The following is a 22,712-nucleotide window of genomic DNA, read 5'->3' as shown; positions in this document are numbered from 1 at the left end:
AAACAAAACAGTGAACATAATTCAAGACTAAGCAATGTAAAGGCAATAAGGTAATAAAATTAGTGCTTAACTGGGTATAGGGAAAGCAACTGAATTCTATTTTATAAGTTCCCCAGCTACATTTGAGGACTTAAGTTACTTTAGCAAGTATGTTTTATAACAATTAGAAACATAACTAAAGATATAAATCCGGTTTACTTAAAGATTAAAGTTATTTGCTTAGTGGTACATAAAAGGCTTCAGAAAATTCAAGTTTAACAAAAAACTGGAGTGTAATCAATCAAAGAAAGTGCACTTAAGCTGTTTGCCAGCAATTAAAAGGGAGCTTCCAGGCTGGAGGTGTAGCTCAGCGCTAAAGCGCTGCCTAGCGTGCGCAAGGCCCTGGGTTCAGTTCACAGCACTGCAAAAGAAAAATCAAGTGGCTGCTACTCCTTCTGTTGAATGACTTTTCAGTCACAAAAAAAAAAAAAAAAAAAAAAAAAAAAAAAAAAAGTAATAAAGTCAGTTTTCCTGAAAGTAGCACTGTGAATTTTATCATTTAAAAAACCTAAACCAGACTTGACCCTCCATATTTTCATCTGCTTCTTCCTTTTAGTGGCCTCTGTAAACCCTGGGAGTGAGTACTCTTTAAAAAAAAAAAAAAAAAAAAGGCCTTTTAAAATTCACATTAATTCCATAATAGAGCTGTGATGTGCATGTGTCTTTTTATCTTAGTAGAAAATGCCTCTGAGTATAAAAGTTTTCCAACAGTCATTTGTTATTCTCACAGTAGACACGTCATCTCACAGTAGACTGTCAACTCAGTAATTGGACCTAAACTGATTGCTACAAATAAAAAGAGGGAAAACTGACAAAGTTCACTGTACATTCTACATTTATTACCCAAATGTACCGAAATTTCTTATAAGTCGTGATGTTGACGCAAGTGCACCTCCCAGCAAGGCTTAAGTGCCCAAGCCTAGATAACCCAAGGGAGGGGCTGTGCCTGAAGCCTAGCAGAGGAGTGGGCCCCATCTTAAGCATTGCCTACCAGCAAGATGAGCACAGTAGTCAGCCCTTGTTAAACAAGAAACAGAGTAGGACTGCAGGGTGCACAGATCTGGGATGGAAGTGATTTCCTGACCACCCAAGTGCACATCCCAGGAGAAGGAGCATCGGTGCTTAATATTCTAGCCAGTTACACTTCCACCCAGCTTTCAAAGGACCTGTTCTCTAGCTACAGAGGAAGCAGCGTGTGTGCCTCAGTAGATGCATTCTTCAGTGCCATTAAGACCATCTCATGATCTTAACATCTCACTGAAGTGAGAGAAGCAGATGGTCCACTTTTTAAGAAAAGATTCAAAGTTAACAAGCAGTATTAAAGCTTCTAGGAAGAACTTTGGCCTTGGCTGCACAACGGTTCCTAACATGGCTTTCCCTTTGATGTTCAAGTCTAGCAGGGTTAGTCAGGGCTACTTTGCATACTTAGAAGCACAAGGCACACCCAAGTGACATTCTTTAAACCAGAACTGGGCCATCCCGTAACAGCCAGTTCTTCATTGAGTGCTGGGTGCTCAGTAAACGCTCTCCTGTGCATGGCAGCCTAGCTCTTGGAAGGGAATTAGCTACCTAAGGCTCAGCTTTACGGAGTGACAGAGTGACACTGAAATTTAAGTGGAGTCTCCTCATCTTGAGAAAATGCCTCTAACATCAGCAGGAAGGAGCTGCCCCACTGGACCTCCAATTAAATAATCTGTCCAGTGAGCTGGTCTCAAGTGAGGAGTGTTCCCTGGGGGGGGCTACAAGAGACAGTGTAAACACTTTAAGCTGTGGCAGAGTTTGTTTCCTAAGAATTTACCCAGCATAAGCCTAAGAGGCTGTCAGGGAACCACTTTATTTAAACTATTCAGTGCATTGAAAGGCAAGTGAAGCTACGATTTCATAGTCACGTCCCAGGAGACCACACCAGTTCACCACCACTTTAAAAAGAACGCATGGCTGGATCTGCTTTGTAGTTTAAAGGATCCACTGCCGTTTGCATTAGCAATTATTAACCAACCTGAGAGCCAAAAGACAAGGTGCAAACATAGCCTCTGCCTTTGGCACAAGGACAGGAAATGGTGCGGCCCACTTCCGGCTGCTGGTGTGTGGGGGGCTGCTCGGTTTGCTTTTCACCTGGCTGAGCTCACACAAGAGGAGAGAAGCAATGAAAAACAACCGCGGCTTAGTTAGATATTTTGCTTCTTTCCAAATTCTGAACTGTGAAAGTGGGCAAATAATTTATCCTATCAGGGCACTAAAATTAAGAGGTTTTCATAAGATTATTCATCAAGATACACTAATTGGGGGCAACGACAGTTAAAATATAGCAATCAAGGAGAGTAACAGTAAAAAATGTTTCCACTCCTTTTTGTAAATAACTGTTAATCTAGAAACTTCTAGTGCTAATCTGTAGACAATTAATCATAACTTAAGACAGGCATAGGAAGCACAGACAGTGCATTCACATTAACTGATATATAATTGCTATCATTAAACACAACTTCTACAAAATTTCAAGTTTCTCATAATAACTGGTGATTTTTTTTAAAGGCAATTTGGTAGCTTGGTTCTTTTCACCAAAGATGCACTCAGCTAGCAGAATTAAACCTAGTCCTATGATCTAATTCTTATAGCCGCTGAAGGGCTGGCTGTCCATGCAGAGGGACTGACTGCAAGAGGCATGTGTCCCTAAGACTTGTCAGTGTCACTGCTGGAGCACTGTAGTAAAACTGCCCTCCCTACACCTGAGGGGAGGAACTTCTGCTCAAGACTTGGGAGTGCGGGATGAGGGCGGAGATGTAATAAGGTACATTAGTAAATGCAACATAGTTTTACATTGTAAACATCTTAAAATTTTAAACTTTGAGCTGTTTTTTTTTTTTTAATTAAAATTCTATATAACGTGTCCACACTTTTTTTTTTAAATCACCATTATGTTTCATTAAGGACACGGAGATAAAGATTTTGGCAAAAACTTGTTCAAAAACAAAGTATTTCAAAAGTACCAAATGCTGTTTTTCTTTTTGATGTATCATTCTTTTACATTTTTTCAAATGCCAAATATTTCTCTTTACATTTTGTTCTAAGTTTCTATTAAGCAGTCCACATTTTAAAATTTTAATTTTTGACAGATTAAAAACTGCATATATATTACCATATACATGTTTTCACCTATACACTGTAGATGGGCTAAACTGAATTAATATATACATTATTTCATATACTTACCATTACAGAGTCCATACTAATGGCACTTGTTTTTTTAAAAAATGCAACAGAGTTTTAGGCACAATAGTCAAGTTACTTCTGGCTCTACCTTACAGAGAAGTGTATGTGTTGAGGAGCACACTTCCGACTGTCTCCTCCTGGGTGGACACGGTCAGTCAGCCTGGCTAAATGCTGGGGCTGGGGTGTGCACCTAGGTGACATTTTGCTGTCTGAAGTGATGAGCTTTGCTGCCCCGCAGCGGCTACACACACTCTCCCAGGAAGGCCCACACTTGACCTCTAAGCTGTCAGTAGCCAAAGCCCCTGGGGCTTCTGATTTCGGCTCCTCCTGTTGAAGATGGCATCAGCTACTACTACCCTGTGCACACAGACACTTTGATTTGGTTTATCTAAGTCACCTATCCTCATTAGCCGTGAAAATGATTGCTACAAGCAACTATACGAATATATTTTCTTCCAGACTCATAAAACTCTTCATACTTTTCTGAAACAGGGGTTATTGCTGAGCCCACCTCAGGTGTCTACTGTTTAGAAGGAAATGGAGCAGCACCAAAGGGGTCTAATTCGACCGGTTGGGACTGTTGTGAAGTGACGCTTTGCACCACGAGTTCTGTGAAGGGCACGGCACCAAAGTCATCCATTCTCAACGCATCTGCACTGTGGAATGACCCGTGGACTGAATTCTGTCTTGGCCTCCCTGACAAAATGGTATTGTGATCGACACAGATGTCGCTTAGGCCCTGATGGGACTGGTGCCATGGCAGGTCCGGAGGATGGAAAGGCTTGGCACCAAAGGGGTCCAGCAGGCTCTCCTCAGGTGGCAGGACACTGGCTCTGTCTTTGCCATCAGTCAGTGCAACACTGATGTTCTCCTTCGAGTCTGAAATGGTTAGGAACTCATTGCTGCTTTGTGAGTCCCTGCGGCCCACCTTTTTGTGTCTGCGGGCCCTCTCGGGGGTGCGGTACGGGGGCTTCAGGGTCTTCTTTGCACTGGTGGGTGTGCCGTGATGGCGCTTCCCGTTGCTTTTGGACATGTCTGGCTTGGTGCGTCTCTGGCGAGAGGACAGTTTCTGCAAGCTGCGCTGCTTAACTTTTTGCTGCTGACTCCCAGCAATTTCCTCAAAGGGCACGAGCCCAAAAACATCCTCCTGGCTTTCACTTTTACTCGCCGGCGTGGAAAACGGCTGAAAGGGAGTGGAGCCAAACATATCTACACTTCTGGGCCGCGCGGGCAGAGGGTGTGTGTCTGAGCCCGCTGTGGGCCAGTCTCCGACATTGACCTTCTTGTTGAAGGGGGCCTTTGTGAACACGTCGAAGTCCTCCTGCTCTGGAAAGGTCTGCGGGGAGAGGTTCCTGCCACTCAATCTGTGCTGCGGCTGTGGAGCACGCACCGCCAAGAAGGGTACAGCACCAAACACATCGAACTCCTGAGTCAGAGCAGCCCCAGGCAACCGGGTGGGAGTGAGGAGTGCTGAGTCAGGGGCCGCGCTTTGCCCGCCGCCAGGCTGGTCTCTGAGCAGGGTGGTCAGGTCTCTGCCCTTGGCTTTAGCCTGTTCATACTCAGAGTCGGAGCTGTGTTTGTCCTCCTCTTCCTCGTCTTCAGAGTCCATGAGCAGAGGCCTGTGACCCAGGTTCTCCGGCTCGGTGTCGTCATCGTTAAAGTCCCCATGCTCTCCCTGAATGTCTTCATCCTCTTGTTCCTCTTCGCTACTCTTCGGAGAAGGGGGATCTGATTCAAAATCGCTTTCGGAGTCATCAGCTCCCTTCTGCGCCTGACCCCTGACGACCGCATTCTCGAAGGCTTTCTTTCCAGCACGCTGATCTTTACATGGTGGACTTGCACTTCCATTTTTGGTAGGGTTTGCAGTGATATTTTCTTGATTTGGAGAATGTTCAGTTTTCTTTTCAGGAGAACCTAAAAGTTCAAAGAAAAATCATTACCGTATTCTAGTATTTCAGTCCTGCTTCTACTGAATACCTCACACCAGGTCCCTTCCTGGGAGGAATGGTTACTTCTCTGACCTTGCCCAGCCAGGGGATCAGGTCCTCTAAGGTAGACATCCTTTTATCTCTGTGCGCACGGTGCCGCAGCCACAGCACCATCGCAGCAGCCTTGACAGGCCATTCATGGTCTTCGCCACCAAAATCCACCCGCCAAGCAGACATCTTCTGCTTCAACTCTTACTTTTCTTTCCTTGATAGCTATCTGTCTGCCTACATGTCACGTGTTTTTACATCTGCACGCTGCTTTTTAAAAGCTGGTGTTTTAAGTTAGTATGGCCACCTAATGAGTCTGCACCACGTGCCTTCTATGGCTAGCAGACCTAGGAAGCTCTAGTGTACCTGAAAATGTGTACCTTCCTAATATACCAGATGCTCTGAACACTGCACCTCAGCAATGAAAGCCCATCTACCTCTCACTACCTGACGGATCCAGCCCACATGACAGACCTTCCAAATCACCCCGAGAAGATGCCCGTCACTCCTAGTGCTTCTGAACATGCACAGCCCCCAATACAGGTCTACTCTAGTGTTGCAGTTGGCCAATCATCACTATTTATCTCACTATCCTCCGTCTCTGTGTCCTAGTGCTGTACACAGCTGTTACTGAAGGGACTGCTCCGACATCAGCAACGGTAATATTTATAAAGGAATATAATGAAAATTCCGTCAGCACCTGGAGGTCTGTGTAGCTTGGGATTCAATCCCTTGCATTTTCTTACTACATTTAACAACAAAGATGTGTTAGCGAACAAATGCCTGCTTTCAGGAGTTTGCACTCATAGTGTCAGAACTCAAAAATTTCCAATGTGCTCAAAACTCTAAGTAGGAGAATGGAAGCACAAACCTACTACTGGCAGTCAGCAAAGGCCTCCCTAAGGAGAACACAGGGCTGAGCCATGAGGAGGCGCCAGCCTTGCAGAGGAGGTGGTAGCTGCTCAGTGAGGATGAGCAAGTGGGGCTGCCACACGGCAAAGACGGTTCAGAACCCATATTAAAGCTACGTGTTAGCATGTGCTTTGCAAACTTAGTGCGAGCCTAGCCTAGGAGAGTGAGACCTTGTCAAGAGAGAGTAGAGAGGAACGGAACAAAGAAAGAAGCGGGGAGGGGAGGGGAGGACCAACAGGGTAGTTGAGTGGGTAAGAACACTTGCCATTGACAACCTGAGCTCGGTCCCTGGGATCCTGGTAAAATGAGAGAACTGATGTCCTCACGCTGTCTTCTGACCGTCACGTGGGGGCCATGGCAAGTGTGTGCATACATGCTCTCCCAATAACTGAGTGTCCTAATGACTTCTTAGGGTGGACAGTACTTGAGAGGTAACACTCATGTTGTCCCCCACCTCCACAGCAGGTGGAAAAATGAGGGTTGGAAAGAGAGTATGAGCTAGATAGTGCTACTATTTACATGGAAACACCGTTTTGTGAGGTGGCTGGGAAGTGCTTTCCTATGACGTTAGTTTTAGCTGGAAAGAACAGATCTGGATGCTATCACAGTGACACAGAGATGGCCACAGACTACAGGCTCGTCACTCAATACAATAAAGAAAAGAAAGTTCAAAGCTTAGCCCAGGTCATAGACCCAAGAGTCAGCAAGGAAGAGAAGCTGCCTCCACACCAAGCTGAAAAGGACCAGCCACAGAAGAGGCTCAAGAGCCAGGTAGGCACAATGCATGGAAGCAAGACAGAAATGCTTCAAGGGGGTGACAGATGCCAAGCTGCACAGGGTAGCCCTAAGAAAAGGGACCGAATATGGCCCTCAGGGGCCATCTTTTGCACTTTATTGACAATCTTGACCTTAGTAGTGAGGCTAAGAGTGGCTGGGAGAGAGTAAGGCAGAGAATTCCATCAGGCTATATACTTCTACACAGACACCATCATCTGCCCAGTCCTTAAAATTAGCTGAGAGCGTCACTGTTGTCACTGGAACAAACCAAAAGCAGTAATCAGATGCAGGCTCTCACTCTGACTATTGTCTCAGACGGCCTTCCTGACATCACCTTTAAAGTAATGGTAGACTTTCATGGAGTTTTGTTGAAAACAAAATAGGTATGGATCCAGAGATGTCTCTGAGTCACTCCTCTCACTCAGGAAAAATTTCTCTAATAAAACACTTCAGCCACTCACAGATAGCCATGCATGTACCACACACACTGCTCAGACCCTGCGAATCATCTATAATCTATAACTCTATAACAAGAATGACACAAGCCATGTGGTCGCAGGCACCCAGGCCTATGAAAGGATGCACCTGGCGTTCGGCTTTCATCCTTCCTCACCTATATGAAACCTAGAGTGCCCTGAACCTGCTTCTCTCTGCTTTCATGTAATGTAACATGTTAACCTGTATAAACAAATTAGAAGGCAAGGACTTGGGTAAATGCTGTCTACAGCTCCTCCAGGAAGCTCCAACTCCAGGGGACTCATGTTTACCCAGAGGTCTTTGGGAACTCTTAACACAGCAGTCCTCCATATGGCGAGTGCTATCCAGTGCACCTGTTATCTCCCACCCCGAGCCCTCTTCACAAAGACAAACTGTTGGCGCTCCACAGTGGCCACATTCTGTCTGGAAGGTGCCAGCTGCTTCCTCCTTGTCCTTCTGAAGGAGCATACAGAGCTATTTCCACAGCTGACTGGATTACGGGTCTTTTCAGGTACAGACATAACCGACAGTTTCTCATGAAAGCACAGCAAGAGGATGCATGGGTAGCCCTGCTATTACTACAGCCTCCAGGCGGTTTCTAGTTTTCCCACACTTACAACAGAAGAAGCAGGGTTTGTGTGTGTTTTTCTTGGGGGAGCAAAAGGGAAAAGCCACCACTGACAGATGTCACTTTCATTTTAATCCATTTCTTGTTATTTCCTTCCCATGTATAACTAACGAGGAACTAAGAGAAACGCCCCGCCAGGATAGCAACTCTTCTCCTCTTACCTCATGAATGAAACGGGAGAAGAGATTTTACCACATGTGCCTTGTTAGGAAAAGGGACCAAGTGAAAGGGAGAGCTAGCATAGCTGTTAAGAGCACTGCTGTCTGCTCTTCCAATGGACCTGGGTTCAATTCCCAGCACCTACATGGAGGCTCACAACCTGAGGAATCTGATAGCCTCTTCCGGCCTCCTTGAAGACTGCATACATGTAGCCTAAACACCCATACACCAACAATAAAAATACATCCTTAAAAGGGGAGGGTACCAAGAGTGCCTTTCACTAAATGAACTCTGTCATTATCTGCAACAAGAAGAAAATTAAATTACTTCCCCCACCATACTCAATCAGCTTCTAGTAACTTGTAAGCTCCATGCGTAAACCTAAATGAGAGGAAACCTATGAAGAAGTAACTCTTGGCGAAACAAACAAAAGTAACAATATATAACAATAAATGGAACTGATGAAAACCAAGTAAACAAAAACAGACCCACATGCATAATCTCCTTCTCCCTGGGTATCTTAAATTAGCTCTGTATAAATGAATTACAACCCTCAGTACAGCATCATGGTCCATGCACTCAACTGTTGTTTGTTTAGTGTGTGATAAGAGTGTGCCCAGTACAGGCGCATCTTCTTTTGATATTTTCAGTCCACAGTGGCTGTATCCAAGGGTGCAGAGAGCTATCTGTACCTTACAGATTTTAGCCCTACCCACAGGCACAAAGACACACCCTTGCCCCTTAAAAACTTCAAGCTGGCTAAAACTGTCTGACAAAGAGTACCTAGTTATAGCTAATACATAGTTGCAAGTACATGGTGACTTCTGGCTAAAAGCTGCCCTCAACATATACAAACCATTTCTTTGCCTAAATACATTCCTCTAGTTAAAAAAAAAGAAAACTCAGCTGCTGAAATAATACAGGATCAGGTGAATGCCTCAGATATTCCTATTATTGCTTCTGGGAACAGATTGCTTCTTCCCAGTTGCTGGATTAAATAATACATATTTGATTTATTATGAAATTTAATCAGGATTATCTCACTGCTAAAGTTAATTTCCCAAGAGTACAGCGCAAATATGCTGCTCTGAATTTCAGTACCTCCTGCCATCACAATATTGAGATTTGTACTGTTATATAAAAAAGACCGCTTGGGGCGGGAAGGAGAAGTGTACTGCTCACAACAAATACTGGGCTTGTTACAGCACAGACACCTGAGAGTGTGGGTCTTCTCTCGGCCATGCTGTCCGGACTGATCTTACTTGGGTCTAGCTTCCCCCGACAGCGCAGAGCGGTGCTGAGAGGTGCTGAGCACGTCCTTCCTTACCTGCTTCCTGACTGGAAACTACAAGCTACAATGCTCAGGCTTTTGACTAGTTTAGCAAGATGTATTTTGATCAGTGATACAGGAAGCTTAACAATTTATTTATAGATCTAATAAGCACGTGGCTGGGGGAAATCTGTATGACCAGCTGATATTTATTAATAAATATTAGCAAAATGATCATTTGAGAGCTATTATTTCAAATACTGTCTCCCAAATAGGAAAATAAGTAAAACTTATGTTAAAACATATTAAATAGACTTTTAGTGAAAATATTCAAAATAGTACGTAAATTAATATATTCCACATTTAGGTAATAAAAACATGCATAAATGTTTAAATTAGCTCAGATCCCAAGTAATGAAGTCACTCCTACTTTTAAGAAAGAACATTTTCAGAAACTCAACACCATGGATTCAATGATGAGTCCTCGGCCTGTAGCACTGAGTCAAACCATCAGCTTCTATTACTGTCCCAGACTTCAGAGACTCCCTGATCACTAATGCTCCAGAGTTCACAATGCCTCAGCAGTGGAGGCTTTGCCCTGAGGGGGTAGGGGCTGACTTCAGAAGCACCTGGGCCAGAGGGGACTCTGGATGCTATCTGTGTGCAGGAATGTTTCTCTACTGGTCCCCCTGTCAGAAATAGGGCATTTCATCATTTTGTCAAGTTGGGTTTGAATCCCAGACGCAGTGGAAGTTCACTGAGAACAGAAACCTGAGAATGCAGTGACTAAGACAAGCAGTGCAGATCTGGGGGAATTAGCAAGAACAATGTGGCCGTAAGTTTTAGTGTTAATGCTCTTGTCTAGTTTATAAAGTATCCTGCATGGAACGTCTAGTTCAGAGTACCATAAAACATGTTAGAGCCAGGAAAATATCACCAGCAGAAGCCTCTGTTCCCTGCAAGGTAGCTGCTCACTGTCAGTGATGGCATGTGACCTCAGCAACCTAGCAAGCATTTAATACAGAAGTGGAATAACAACTATTTGGTGTCTACATAAAAATGTACAACGTAAGTCCTCTTCATCAACAGAAGATGCTAATGAAAGTGCCCGCTGATGACTTACTATTTAGAGCCTTTCACTGTTCAGTGATTCACTGTTTCACCTGTAAAATGAATGACATGATCAGTCTCACAAGTCCATTAAGGATTACACAGCCTGTGGACAGCACTCGTAATACTGGCAGGCCCTCAGTACAGGGCTGTACTGCCCCTGGCTGTACTGTCTGCATGGAGTACTTAACTCCACACTTCCGATGGTGCTAAGCAATGAGTGACAGGGTCAAGGGAGTAATATTAAGTGCACCAGTGCCATGTCTCCAGTTCTCCCGATTATCTTTTAACTCCTCACGTGTTTGCTATGATCTTAGCTAGGGATTTCTTTTTCTTCTCCATCTTCAAAACTGACTCAGCATGTCAAGAGGCCATCATGCCTTCCTGTCCTAGGACCACTCAAATGTCAGCTCTTGGACTTACATCTCTCCACACTGCTTTGTAACCCTGTTTCATAGCCTTAACTATATTATGAAAGCTTCCAATAACAAGGGATTTCTGGGGACCTAGTACAATCTCTTGCCACTGAAGTTTAGGGCCGCATGTATCAAAGCCACCGTGATTTCTCCTGCTGCAGATGCTACCTTCAAACTCTTGACCCATCAACTGTAAAATCAAACTACCAGTAGAGCAGTGTCACCAGGCCAAGTTAAACACAGCCTACCAATGGAGTACCAAGTACAACCAGAAGCTGGCCTGCTTCCTTTTTGCCCCTGATGACTGCATGCCAGGGCAGGAGAAAGTACTACCATACTGGTCCTTGGTACTGCTGTTTCAACAAAGTGTTTGAGTTGAGCTACGTACATGCCTTAAGGATACTTTATATTCTTTCAAAGACTCTGACTCTCTGATTCATTCTCTCTCTCTCTCTCTCTCTCTCTCTCTCTCTCTCTCTCTCTCTCTCTCTCTCTCTCTCTCTCTCTCTCTCTCTCTCACACACACACACACACACACACACGTACGTCTTTTACAGCATTTTGTATGTCTTTCATCAATGAGCAAGTCAGTACTTGGCTTCAAAGATCATCACCTTAGCAATCTGTGAGACACGGTGTTCCTGTCTTATTCTAAAACCTTCATGCTTCTTTTGTCACTAGATCTGACAATGAGTGACAGAGCAAGAATTACTGGAGGAGGGAGGTGTCTGAAAACAAGCTTACCTGACCAAACAGATGCCAAGAACAGGAATTCCCCAAAGAATGTAAAAGCACAAAAGACAATTTCTAGGCATTCAAACATAATCTTGCACAATCTAAATGAGAATTCTAACACCAAATCCAAATTTGGAGCTGACATCTAACATGGAATTTCTTTGGCTAGATTTCTATATAGTTGTTACAGTAGTCTCTTTAATATTTCATTTTAAAAGTGAGGTCTCAGATGATGTTTCACTATTTTAAATCAATCTTGCAATGTATGTGCTCTTAAATTCATCAACTATATACACCAAGCAGCCCCCTCTTCTCATTTGGTTCCGCCCAGAGGGCAAACAGTTGGCACACTTTTAATCATATAAGAAGCTTCCAGTGTCAAGGAAATTTAGTTTCAATGCTCTTTTCTTTACTATCAGATTATAGAGGATAAATGACTTGAACTGCCATTGTAATTACATGCCGTCTGTTGTCTCATCGCTCAGGAAAGGGGAGGGGCTGGGCGCTTTAAAGCACACTGAGAATTGGCAGCATACTGCCTGCCGTCATTTCCCCACAATTGATCGTGTTAGGCCTCAGGATTAGTGGATTAGGGAAAGGTTTTTATCAGAATCTGCATTACTGCTCCGAGACAGGCCAAGCGCAGTGTCCAATGCAAGAAGAGAACCAGTCAAGCTGTGAGCAGCGTTTCCAAACACAAGCTGCCATAAGATGGGCCACTCTGCTATGTGACTCATGGCGCAGGTTGGTTTTCCTGCTTTGCTTTTAACTGCTTACCACAGTTTGTGCTACTGTTTATCAAGAGTTCAGCATCAGAACTGGTTTCTGACAGAACTTCTGAGCCGGCCTCCATAGAACATACAGGAGAATTCAGTGTACGGTAACTAATATTGCAAACATGTTGGAACAGAAAAATCCTGACCCTCAGGCATCGTAAACTGACTCTAAAGGAATAAATTACCTACCTCATCACCTGACAAGACAGGCCAACCTTCACACCCAAGTATCATTAAACCTGGACTAAATTAAACATGAAATGTAAAGCAAGAAACCTAAAACTTCAATGATTCATATGGCCATATGTGAAAAACCTTTAAATACAATTTCAGGATTTCAATAACCTTTTTTAAATAAGCTCCAGAAGTTGATTAGACAAGACCATGAGTGCTATAATTAACTCACAGAGCCACATTTCCCGTGTTTCTAGAAACTACTAGGGAACAATGCCCTGGACGAGAGAAAAGAACCAGGAAATTAGCATTGTGCCTGTGGGTTTGTTCTGTTTACCTCTCAGACAGGCCTCACTGTGCGTGTGGCACACACAGGCCTTCAGGTGGCAGCCCCTTCACGGGGCTGAGCTGACAAGGTGCCACTACTGCTTTGATGCATTTCTTGAATTGATGATGTGTAATTTGATCATTGTCTCATTGGGCCCAGAGAGCACATCTGGGGCTGACAGGAGACTTATTAGTTCTGAGGAAAATGAATAGCATCACTGTGACTGCAAGAAAAATTCCAGATTTGTTAAGGAAAATTTTAATATTAAAACTATCAATATATTATTATTATTATGGCTATTTATAATTTGCATCTGATAAAAACTATTTTATGAAAATTTAAGAGCATGTATGGCAATAATATGGCCCTTTTTACTGTATACAATTTTTAATAATGTTATATATAAATACATCTGAGCTAAGTCCCCATCTTCATATCCCAGTTTCTATTAATCAATCAACAAATCAATTTGTTTTCTCCCACCAAGCCTTACGTTCACTTTTTCCTTGAAGAGTATACTTTTTCTTACTGAGGCTCATGGCCAGACATAGTGGTGCACTCCTGTAACCCCCACCCAGGAGGCTGAAGCAGGACAAAGTCTGAGGATGAGCTGTGCTAACATCAGAGTCCTGTCCTCCTCCCCCCCTCTACCCAAAGAAAGGGGGTCTATTACTGTATTATTATAGTGCCTTTTACTCCAAGGGAATCCTCAACTAATTTTTAAAACTACATTCTAGCCAGCCATGGTGATGTACTCCCTCAGTCCTAGGACTCTAGAGGACAGCCTGGGTTAGAGTGAGACCATGTCTTACACATTTGCTAATTAACCTTCAATCAAAATACATTAGACGTGTGAGAAACTAGAAAAAGTTTTAAGTGAATGACAGACAGCGTACTAAAATGTATCTACTAAAATAGCAGTGCTTAAAAAGAAACCTGCAAGGCCAGCACCGGTACTTTAAAGACCTCTGCACAGGGCCTGCAAAACAGCTCAGCAGGAAAGGGCACTTGTCACTAATTCCCGGAACCCGCATGGTGGAAAGAGAGGGCCAACTTCACAGTTATGCTCTGATGTCATCATAAATGGCCCTTGCCACCACACACACTAAATACAAATAAATCTAAAACCAGCACTGTATGACAGAGATGAGATTCAGCAATAGTCTATGGGCCTGGAATATGTGAGACTCTGGGCTCCAATCCCAACACTGTATAAAAGTATAAAGCCATGTGACTAAGGCTTGCTTGAGAAACTAGACAATTAGCAAACTGTTACCAAAATAAGTAGACAAGAAAGATTATAATGTAATCAACGTCAATGTTCATTGCAAGAAACTAATATAAGTGATTTGCCTTAAAGTCTGAGCAAGTCAGATGGAGGAAACATAAGCTAGAAACTAAGGAAGGAGCACCAAGTTCAGCCGCAGGCCTTCGGAGGAATGATGCGGGCATGTCAGGAAAAGCAGCAGTAGTGCCCAGTGTTACATGAACCAGGCAACTTCTTGGGGTGGGAGAAGTACATTTTAAATTTTACACTAAAAAATTGAACAAATGAAACACCATCACATGTACTAACAACATGAAGTATTTCTTGAATACATGTATTAACAACATGAAGTACATATTTAAAAATCTTTCCCTAAGAAAAACTGATGCCCGGATGGCTTCCCAGTGAACTCTTCCGAGGACTTTAAGGGAGGTGTGTAGCTCCGACCCTGAGCCCTGCACAGCGGAGGAGTCCAGGGCGGCTGCTCCCCCCGTGCTCTCTCCTCCCACGTCCCATGCCATTCTGCAGTTGTCTGTATGAAGTCAGATAATTCTACCAGCCTAGGAAGCACGGCGTCGAATAAGCAGAATTCTTTCTGTCCTTCCCGTTCACTGCACAAGCCACCTACTGTGACAAGTGAGAGACTGGCATTCACTTGCTGACATTCTTAAACTGAGAAAGAAAGAAACAAAAAAATCTTGACAAAAAAATGTGCAAAACTACAAAGTATCCCCAGACATGAAAATACACTGCATCCAAGAGATATGATGGCACTTGCTATTAGAAATAATAGACAATGGAGAATCTCTAAGATGCACATTAACAGAGAAAACATTGCTAATGTTTTAAACTAAAAGCTCAAACCACAATGCACAGTATCTTCACAGTTACAAAAAAAGGCACAATAATAAAATACATACTTCAGACTAAAAAGACTTACTAGGTCTCCAGTATAATAAATAATTTTTTAAAATCTACAATAGAGTAAAATATCTTGAAGACTACAAGTTAAGATGCTAAATGTATCCAAACAAAAAAAGGCAGAGATGGAAGGCAGGGTCAAAGGATGCACAGATGAGTGATCACATTGCACCACTCTTCTCAACAACCAGAGAAGCCCCTGGGAGCCTTAGACAGAGGCATCTGAAGGGTAAAGCCAGTCTGGGCTATATATAGAGATACCATAGCCACCTTTAAAAAAATAAAATAAAATAATCACAGAAAAAACATATAACCTGAAATTATTTTCTCACTCAAATGATCAATCGAGTCAGTTTAGGGACTCAAGGGTCAGCAGGTTTTCTTAGACAGTGAGGCTTCAAACTACCCCTGCCATGCACATAAGCTCAAGAGAAAGAAAGAAAGAAAGAAAGAAAGAAAGAAACAAAGAAAGAAAGAAAGAAAGAAACAAAGAAAGAAAAGAGTTGAAGACTTAAAAACCACTAAGAGACTATGACAATCAGCAATCAAGGAACTCCAAATGGAGAAGAGTTAATAGAGTACCTAATAAACTAAGCAAACCAGGAAAAAAAAACACAACAACACTCTGTATAGCAACAAACAAAAGCATCATAGCAATACATCACCATAGCACCTGACACCAGCACAACAGAACCTTGCAGAACGGGTATGGCTCTGGCCTGCTGCATCTGGGGGTGAGGAATGTTTACATTCAAAAGTATACCTAGGCTTGGCAGATGACACACAAATGTTCAGACCCCCAGAGTCCTTATAAAGCTGCGTGGGCATGACAGTTTCCTGGCATCCCAAAGGATGGGAGGCAGAGCCAGGGGACTGATACCCAGAGCATGCTAGGTAGCCAGAAATGGCGAGCTCTGGGTTCAGCAAAGGCCTTCCCTTAAGGGAGAATTTGGAACTCAATTAAGGAAGATATCCAAATTCTAACAGTGTCAGGGGTATGGATGTTTCCTATTGTGGCAGGTGTACATGCATGCTGGAGAGCAGAGGCAGGGAGGGCCCTGTGTACACCAAGCACATGCTCTACCACTGAGCTGCACTACACTGCCAGCCCCAGAAGCATAGTGCTGGGAAATAGCAGTCACTGACCAGCATTTGCCATGTGACATATGACTGCACATGCACAAATGAATGGATGTGCATGAAAAGGGCTGCAGTATAATTAATCTCAACCTATATATACCAAAATATGAATTTTACATGTCATCTAAAATTGGTTTTGGAGGAGGTTAAAAAATTAAAAGTTTAGCATGACATATTAAAAATGCCAGAAGTGAATTTATCTCTGGGGAATTTTAGCAGAAAGAAGATGAGGAAGAATCAGTCATGGAAAATTGTTTTTGCTAAATTAGACATTTTAAACTATACGCATTACTTGTATCATTTTTAATTAGATGATGTCTATCCATCTGGGTGGTGTGTGCACACTGAGTTCAGGTGCCCTCAGAGGCCAAATGTGTTGGTTCTCCCTAGAGCTGGAGTTACAAGCAGGTGTAGGTGCTGGGAACCAAACTCAGATCCTCTGAAAGACCAATACGCACTTTTCTTCTTTTTTTGGAGACACGGTTTCTCTGTATTACAGCTTTGGCTGTCCTGGAACTTGATTTGTAAACCAGGCTGGCCTTGAACTCAGAGATCTGCCTGCTTCTGCCTCCCAAGTGCTGGGATTAAATGTGTGCACCACCACACCCATCTCTAATATGCACTCTTAACCACTAAGCCTTCTTTCAAGTTCTACATTAAAATAAAAATTATTTAAGTAATTTTTAAATTTTTAAATTATTTTACGTACAAAATTGGCTGAAAAAGAAAAAAAAATCAATCATGAAAAGTCTTAATAAAGCTTGTGCTAGCTAGTTTTATGTTCATCTGTACCCATTTTGGAAGAAATCTCAGTTGAGAAAATGAACCCACCAGAGAGGCTTATAGGCAAGTCTGTGTGCCTCCCACTCTCCTTCAAATTCAGAGCCTCTGTTTTCACTGTTATTACATGCATGCATATAAATCTATATTAGCTGCTGAGTCTCGATAATGGTACTTCTAAGTGCCAGGGGTGACTGTATGTATTGAATAACAAGCTGGTGTGCTCTTCCCTGAGGAGGAAAGACTACCTTCTCTGACTCTCATCATTCTTTAATAGTTGCTAAAAACATTTTCTCTTTTAAAATAAAAACAATACAGCATGTGGTGACACGTGCTTGCAATCACAGCACTGGGGAGGCAGAAGCAGGACGAACATCTCTCTTTTGAGCATGGTCTACATATCAAGGCAAGGATAAAAATGACTGATAGATGAATGGATGAATAGACAGATAAACAGATGGTAGAGATATACAGAGGAATGGATGGATGGACGGACAGACAGACAGACAGACAGACAGACTACTAGTGTAATGGATTTGGGACAGTGATTCCTATTAAATACACATTAGTATTAGACTTAATTTTTACAACACTCTGATTCCTAACTATTTGTTGTAACTTTTGGCAGTATTCTCTGTACGCTTTGCTTAGACTCTGCCTAGCAGACTTGGAGTACAACGGTGAGCAGCCTGCTCACTCCATGCTCTCACTGGGCCCTTCACATGCTCACTCCACACTCTCACCGGGCTCTTCACATGCTCACTCCACGCTCTCACCGGGCCCTTCACATGCTCACTTGGCCTCGTTTTCTACATGGAACACAATTTTACTACAGATAATTTTCCCCTCACAACTATTTCTTTTAGTTTAAAAAGAAGCTAAATTTAGTTTCAGTAGATTTTATTGTATTACTACAGGAAAATAAATATCCCCCCAAGCCTTATGTTTACCTAAAATCATATATAAGGAAGTATTTCTAAGCTTTCAAATACAAAGGCCAATGGCAATCATCTATTGTAGGTTTTTAAATTAAACTTTGAGTATGAAAAGTATCAAATTGCATTGCTCTCACAGTGATCCCTTTCTTCGGTCTTAGCCCATCAGCTCCCTCACTTACTTTCCACATCAAGCTGCTGCAGTATTAACAATGCTCGTGCTGTATGAAAAGTCGAGAGGGAGGGCACTTTTGCAAAGGGCACTTTTATCATAACTTCCCTGGCACTAAGAAGGATTTAGAAGTGCCTTTTATCGATAGCCATGGTTTTTTTTTTTTAATTTTAGTAATTTATTCAGATTACATCTCAATTGTTATCCCCTCACTTGTATCTTCCCGTTCCCCCTCCCTCCCTCTTTCATCCTATTCCTCTCCCCTAGGTCTGTGACAGAAGGGGACCTCCTCCCCGACTATCAGGTCTCTTCCTCGTAGCCTGCTTACTCTTCCTCTGAGTGTCACCAGGTCTTCCCACCAAGGAGAAGAGGTCAAATAGGGGGCACCAGAGTTCATGTCCAAGTCAGTCCCTGCTCTCCACGCAACTATGGAGAATGTGGTGTTCATTGTCTAGATCTGGATAGGGGGTCTAGGTTTACTGCATGCATTGTCCTTGGTTGGTACAGTAGTTTGAGCTAATCTGCCTGGGCCCAGATCCGCCAGCCTAGATGGTCTTCTTGTAGGTTTCTAAGACCCTCTGGATCCTTCTGTTTCCCCATTCTTCCTTACCTCTCTCAACTAGCGTCCTAATTGGAAGTCCCAGTATCTATCCCAATCTCCAGCTAAGTGAAGACTTTCAGGGGACATCTCTGTTGGGCTAGTGTCCAATTATAACTGAGTATATACCATGTGAGTCTGAGTCTGGGTTAACTCACTCATTATGATCATTTCTAGTTCCATCCATTTGCCCACCAATTTCAGGATTTTCTTCTTTTTAATAGCTGAGTAGTATTCCATAGTGTAAATGTCAATCTGGTGCTTTCTCAGAAAACTGGGAATAGGGCTACCTCAAGACCCAGCTATTCCACTCCTTGGAATATACCCAGAAGATGCTCCAGCACACAACAAGAACATTTGCTCAACCATGTTCATAGCAGCCTTATTCATAATAGCCAGAACATGGAAACAACCTTGATATCCCTGAGTCGAAGAATGGCTAGCCATGTTTTTCAACAGTGGCTGTGAAAGCCATTCCTGGGCTGGTTGCTGGGCAAGATCAAACACGAGCCATGTTTCCAACCCCCAACAAGTTTCAAATCTAGTATACACAAAGCTAAACAAAACTACAGTACCAACCAAGCTCAAATTTGTCAACAAATTGGTAAGTACAAAATCCCTGCGCCAAATGAAAATAAGCAAGTGTGCCGAAAAAAGAGCAGTCAGTGAGATGTTCTGCAGTTCCTGACTTTCAGGCTCACTCTCCCAGGGCACCTCAGAAACCGTCTGAATGGGTGCATGCACACCTGGGGGCGGGCGGAGGTAAAAACGAACTCCAGCTGAAGAGGAAAGAACAATATGAAACTGCTTTGTGCATCAGTGTCTCAAGTCACTAAGACCTAAGATTCTTGAAGACTGATGAGCATTTCTGAAAAACAATTGAAAAATAATAATAATATACTTTTGACTTAGGATATTAGCAGTATGAGACCCACACAGAACAGCCGAGCGGACACACAGTCAGCTAGCTTTCCCTGCTACGGATGTTGTGCCATCCACACCATGCAAGGTGACAGAGCAAACAAACAGAAATCTGAAGGAACAGACCATCTTCAGTGATGACAGCAATTAGAAATAATCTTATTAATTACTTTGAAATTACTAACGAGACAATTTTTATATAGTGAATAGCGTTAGCATTCAATTTCTGAACTGAAATCAAAAAAACAAATATAAGAAGAGTAGTTAGTGATGTGTGACACGAAATCATTAATAAGACAACTGTAAGAAAGCATGTATATGCTAGGAAAACATTAGATTTTTAAGCAAAAGCTCAGCATAAAAAGATTCTAAGTGTATTTTCATGTATCATTTTCTTACATAAATAGAGCTCAGTAACTGATGAAAATAATTATGTTTCTACTATGTGAGTCAGCACTTCTCCGTGTTTGCAAAGACACAGCCCTGTAGGCTGAGCACTGGGAAAACCAGGACAGCTAACAGTTAACATAACTTTCTATTTTCTACTTTCTGTATGTAACGTCCATTTCTTACTTCTTCAAATTAATAGTTTTGCTGCTATTGCTCTTGTGTGAACCAGGGACAGCGATGCCACACACGTAACTTGCCTGAGTGAGAAATGAAAGGGACAGAACCGAAAGGGTCTTCCGGAGGGTGGTAATGTGGAGCTGAGGGTGGGTCTGCTGAGGGTGCGCTCTCCTCGAGCCTGTCTGCAAAAATAAGACCAAACAAAACAAAAAAATAAAATAAAATAAAGATGGCTTTAAATGAAAAGTGATAGACAGTATAAATCAAAGTAAAAGTTAAAACAACAGTCTTTTTTAAAACTATAATTTGCAGCCCTGTTCTTATAAGGACTGAGGCTCTGTCCTAAGGTGAATATGTATTTATTGCTACAAAGTCAAGTTTAAGGATATTAATCAGTGCTAGCTTACACTAAATAGAACTTACTTAATAAATTAGTCCAGTTCACTCAATACTAGCTATATTTTGTAACATATTGAACTTAAATTTAAATTCTGCTTATTACAAAGACATATTTAACAGACTTTCACCAAAAATCAATAGAAAAAAAATACTTTAAATGGTTATTTATTCACAGAATTGGTAAATTCAAATTCTCAATAGCCAGAAAAATAATTCACTCAGTTTTACATTATTCATTTCTCCTAATACTCTGTTCTATTAACACACACACACACACACACACACACACACACACAAAGACCAAAGTGTATTTATTCATGCAACAAGTACTTGAGTATGTAGCATACCCCAAGCACAGCACTGTTGGGAGCAACTGGAATGTAGCATCGTCAAATAAGATAAAGATCCCTACCCTCATGCAGCATATATGAAAAACAAACAAGTAGCAGACACTAAAAAAAGTATATAGTATGTTTGAAAACGAATATGCTATAGAAGAAAATATAGTGCAGGGAAAAAGTAAGGGGTTAGCAGTGATAAAGGGTGATTCTACTAGCTGCAGGCTACGGGAGGCCCTCCGGGCAGCTGAGGACGGGCGACAGGCAGCTGTGCTTAGGGAAGAACCTCTGTCCTCTGGCCGCAGACATAACCTCTAGGCTTACGTACCAACTGACAACTGCCTGACTTTTTTGTACAATGTGGCTTTCCTGATTTTTAGCAATTAAAATTATGTTCTCAAAACTTAACGTGGAAGATACTTTAGGCACTCCTACACTCCTAGTAGACCTCTGTTCCATAGCCATTTTAAAAGAAAAAAAAAAAAAAAGAAAAGAAAGAAAGAAAGACCAAACACATTCATGCTAGCTTGTTTTCAAGAATTCTTTTGGTGAGTAAATTATGTTGTATTCAATTAAACTTTAAGGGGCTAAAAGATAGACAGGGAGGAAGAATCTAAACAGAACTGGAATTTCTAAGAAGGAATGTATTTTAAAGAGCTAGAGTCATAACATCTTTTGGGACAACCAAAAATTACCACTTCTGTGATGGAGGGTTTCCAATTTACTGGGGTGGGAAGCAATGATGACACATGAAGGACAGTCCTAAGAGTATCTCGGGGTAACTATAAATCAGAGATTATGCACTACTCCTCAGCCCTCAATACACCCTCTACATTCTGACATCGGACTAGAAACAAAAGAAAAAACGAGGCTAACCCAAGCGACAGCCACTACAGCTGTATCTAAGGACAACAACTCCCAAAACTCAGGAGCGTGTAAGGACCTATGTCTGAATTAGGAGCATCTGTACCCTATCAGGAGTCTCACACAGGGCAGGTACTCCCCTGTACACAGACAGGATGAACCAAAGTATCCAAGTGTGAACTGGGAAACCTCTATTTTAACACAGTCTCCAAACTTACAAAACACTATCATAACAACGGTTTCCCAGATTATAAAAGTGCAAAATCACTGCTACACTCGTTGAATCCTTTCGCATTTGGTACATAATTTTCAACAATCAAACAAACTGTAGTAAATACACAAACAGCGCTGTGCAGTTATAACGAAGACAAACTTTGTGTGGGAGTAAGCTAATTGCTATATAGAGGTCTCCGTGAGGACAAATAAAGGAGATACAGGAGACGTTGTGTGAAAAACTCATTTACTCAATTATTCTCAAACAGAAGTCAGGATACATTTATAACAAAATGAATCGTATTCTACTGGTCCACAGAACACAGAATCAATTTTTGATATTTAAAAAAAATCACTTAAGATATCTAAATTCCCATAATCTGGGTCTTAGAACACAGAATACAAAATAAATATGCATAATTAACTTATTATACAATCATTTACATGGAGATAAAAACAAAGTGCTTCATACAGAGCTGCATTTTAAAGACCTAGCCACCTTTAATCTATGTTAAGTACCAGTTTAAAATGAATAGTTTTCTTTGAATTAGAACAAAGCCTGAATTTAATAAGAAAATTATCCCATCCTGCCGTAATACTTTCTATAATC

The 22,712-nt window shown here is 42.1% G+C and overlaps 1 protein-coding gene across 1 annotated transcript in view; it reads right to left on the bottom strand.

Annotated features, from left to right (window-relative positions):
• Positions 1-1,228: 1,228 nt before the first annotated feature.
• The window catches only part of Bmp2k (BMP2 inducible kinase), a 99,848-nt gene continuing 78,364 nt past the window's right edge, over positions 1,229-22,712 (bottom strand). The window contains exons 15-16 of the mRNA XM_051170643.1: positions 20,369-20,470; positions 1,229-5,163 (exon numbers count right to left, since the gene is read on the bottom strand). Coding sequence (XP_051026600.1) covers positions 3,770-5,163; positions 20,369-20,470 — 1,496 coding nt within the window. The 3' untranslated portion in view covers positions 1,229-3,769. The remainder of the gene's footprint in view (positions 5,164-20,368; positions 20,471-22,712) is intronic.

Source organism: Acomys russatus, chromosome 28 (assembly GCF_903995435.1).
Source record: "Acomys russatus chromosome 28, mAcoRus1.1, whole genome shotgun sequence".
NCBI lineage: Eukaryota > Metazoa > Chordata > Mammalia > Rodentia > Muridae > Acomys > Acomys russatus.
This window is presented reverse-complemented; position numbering and strand designations above follow the sequence as displayed.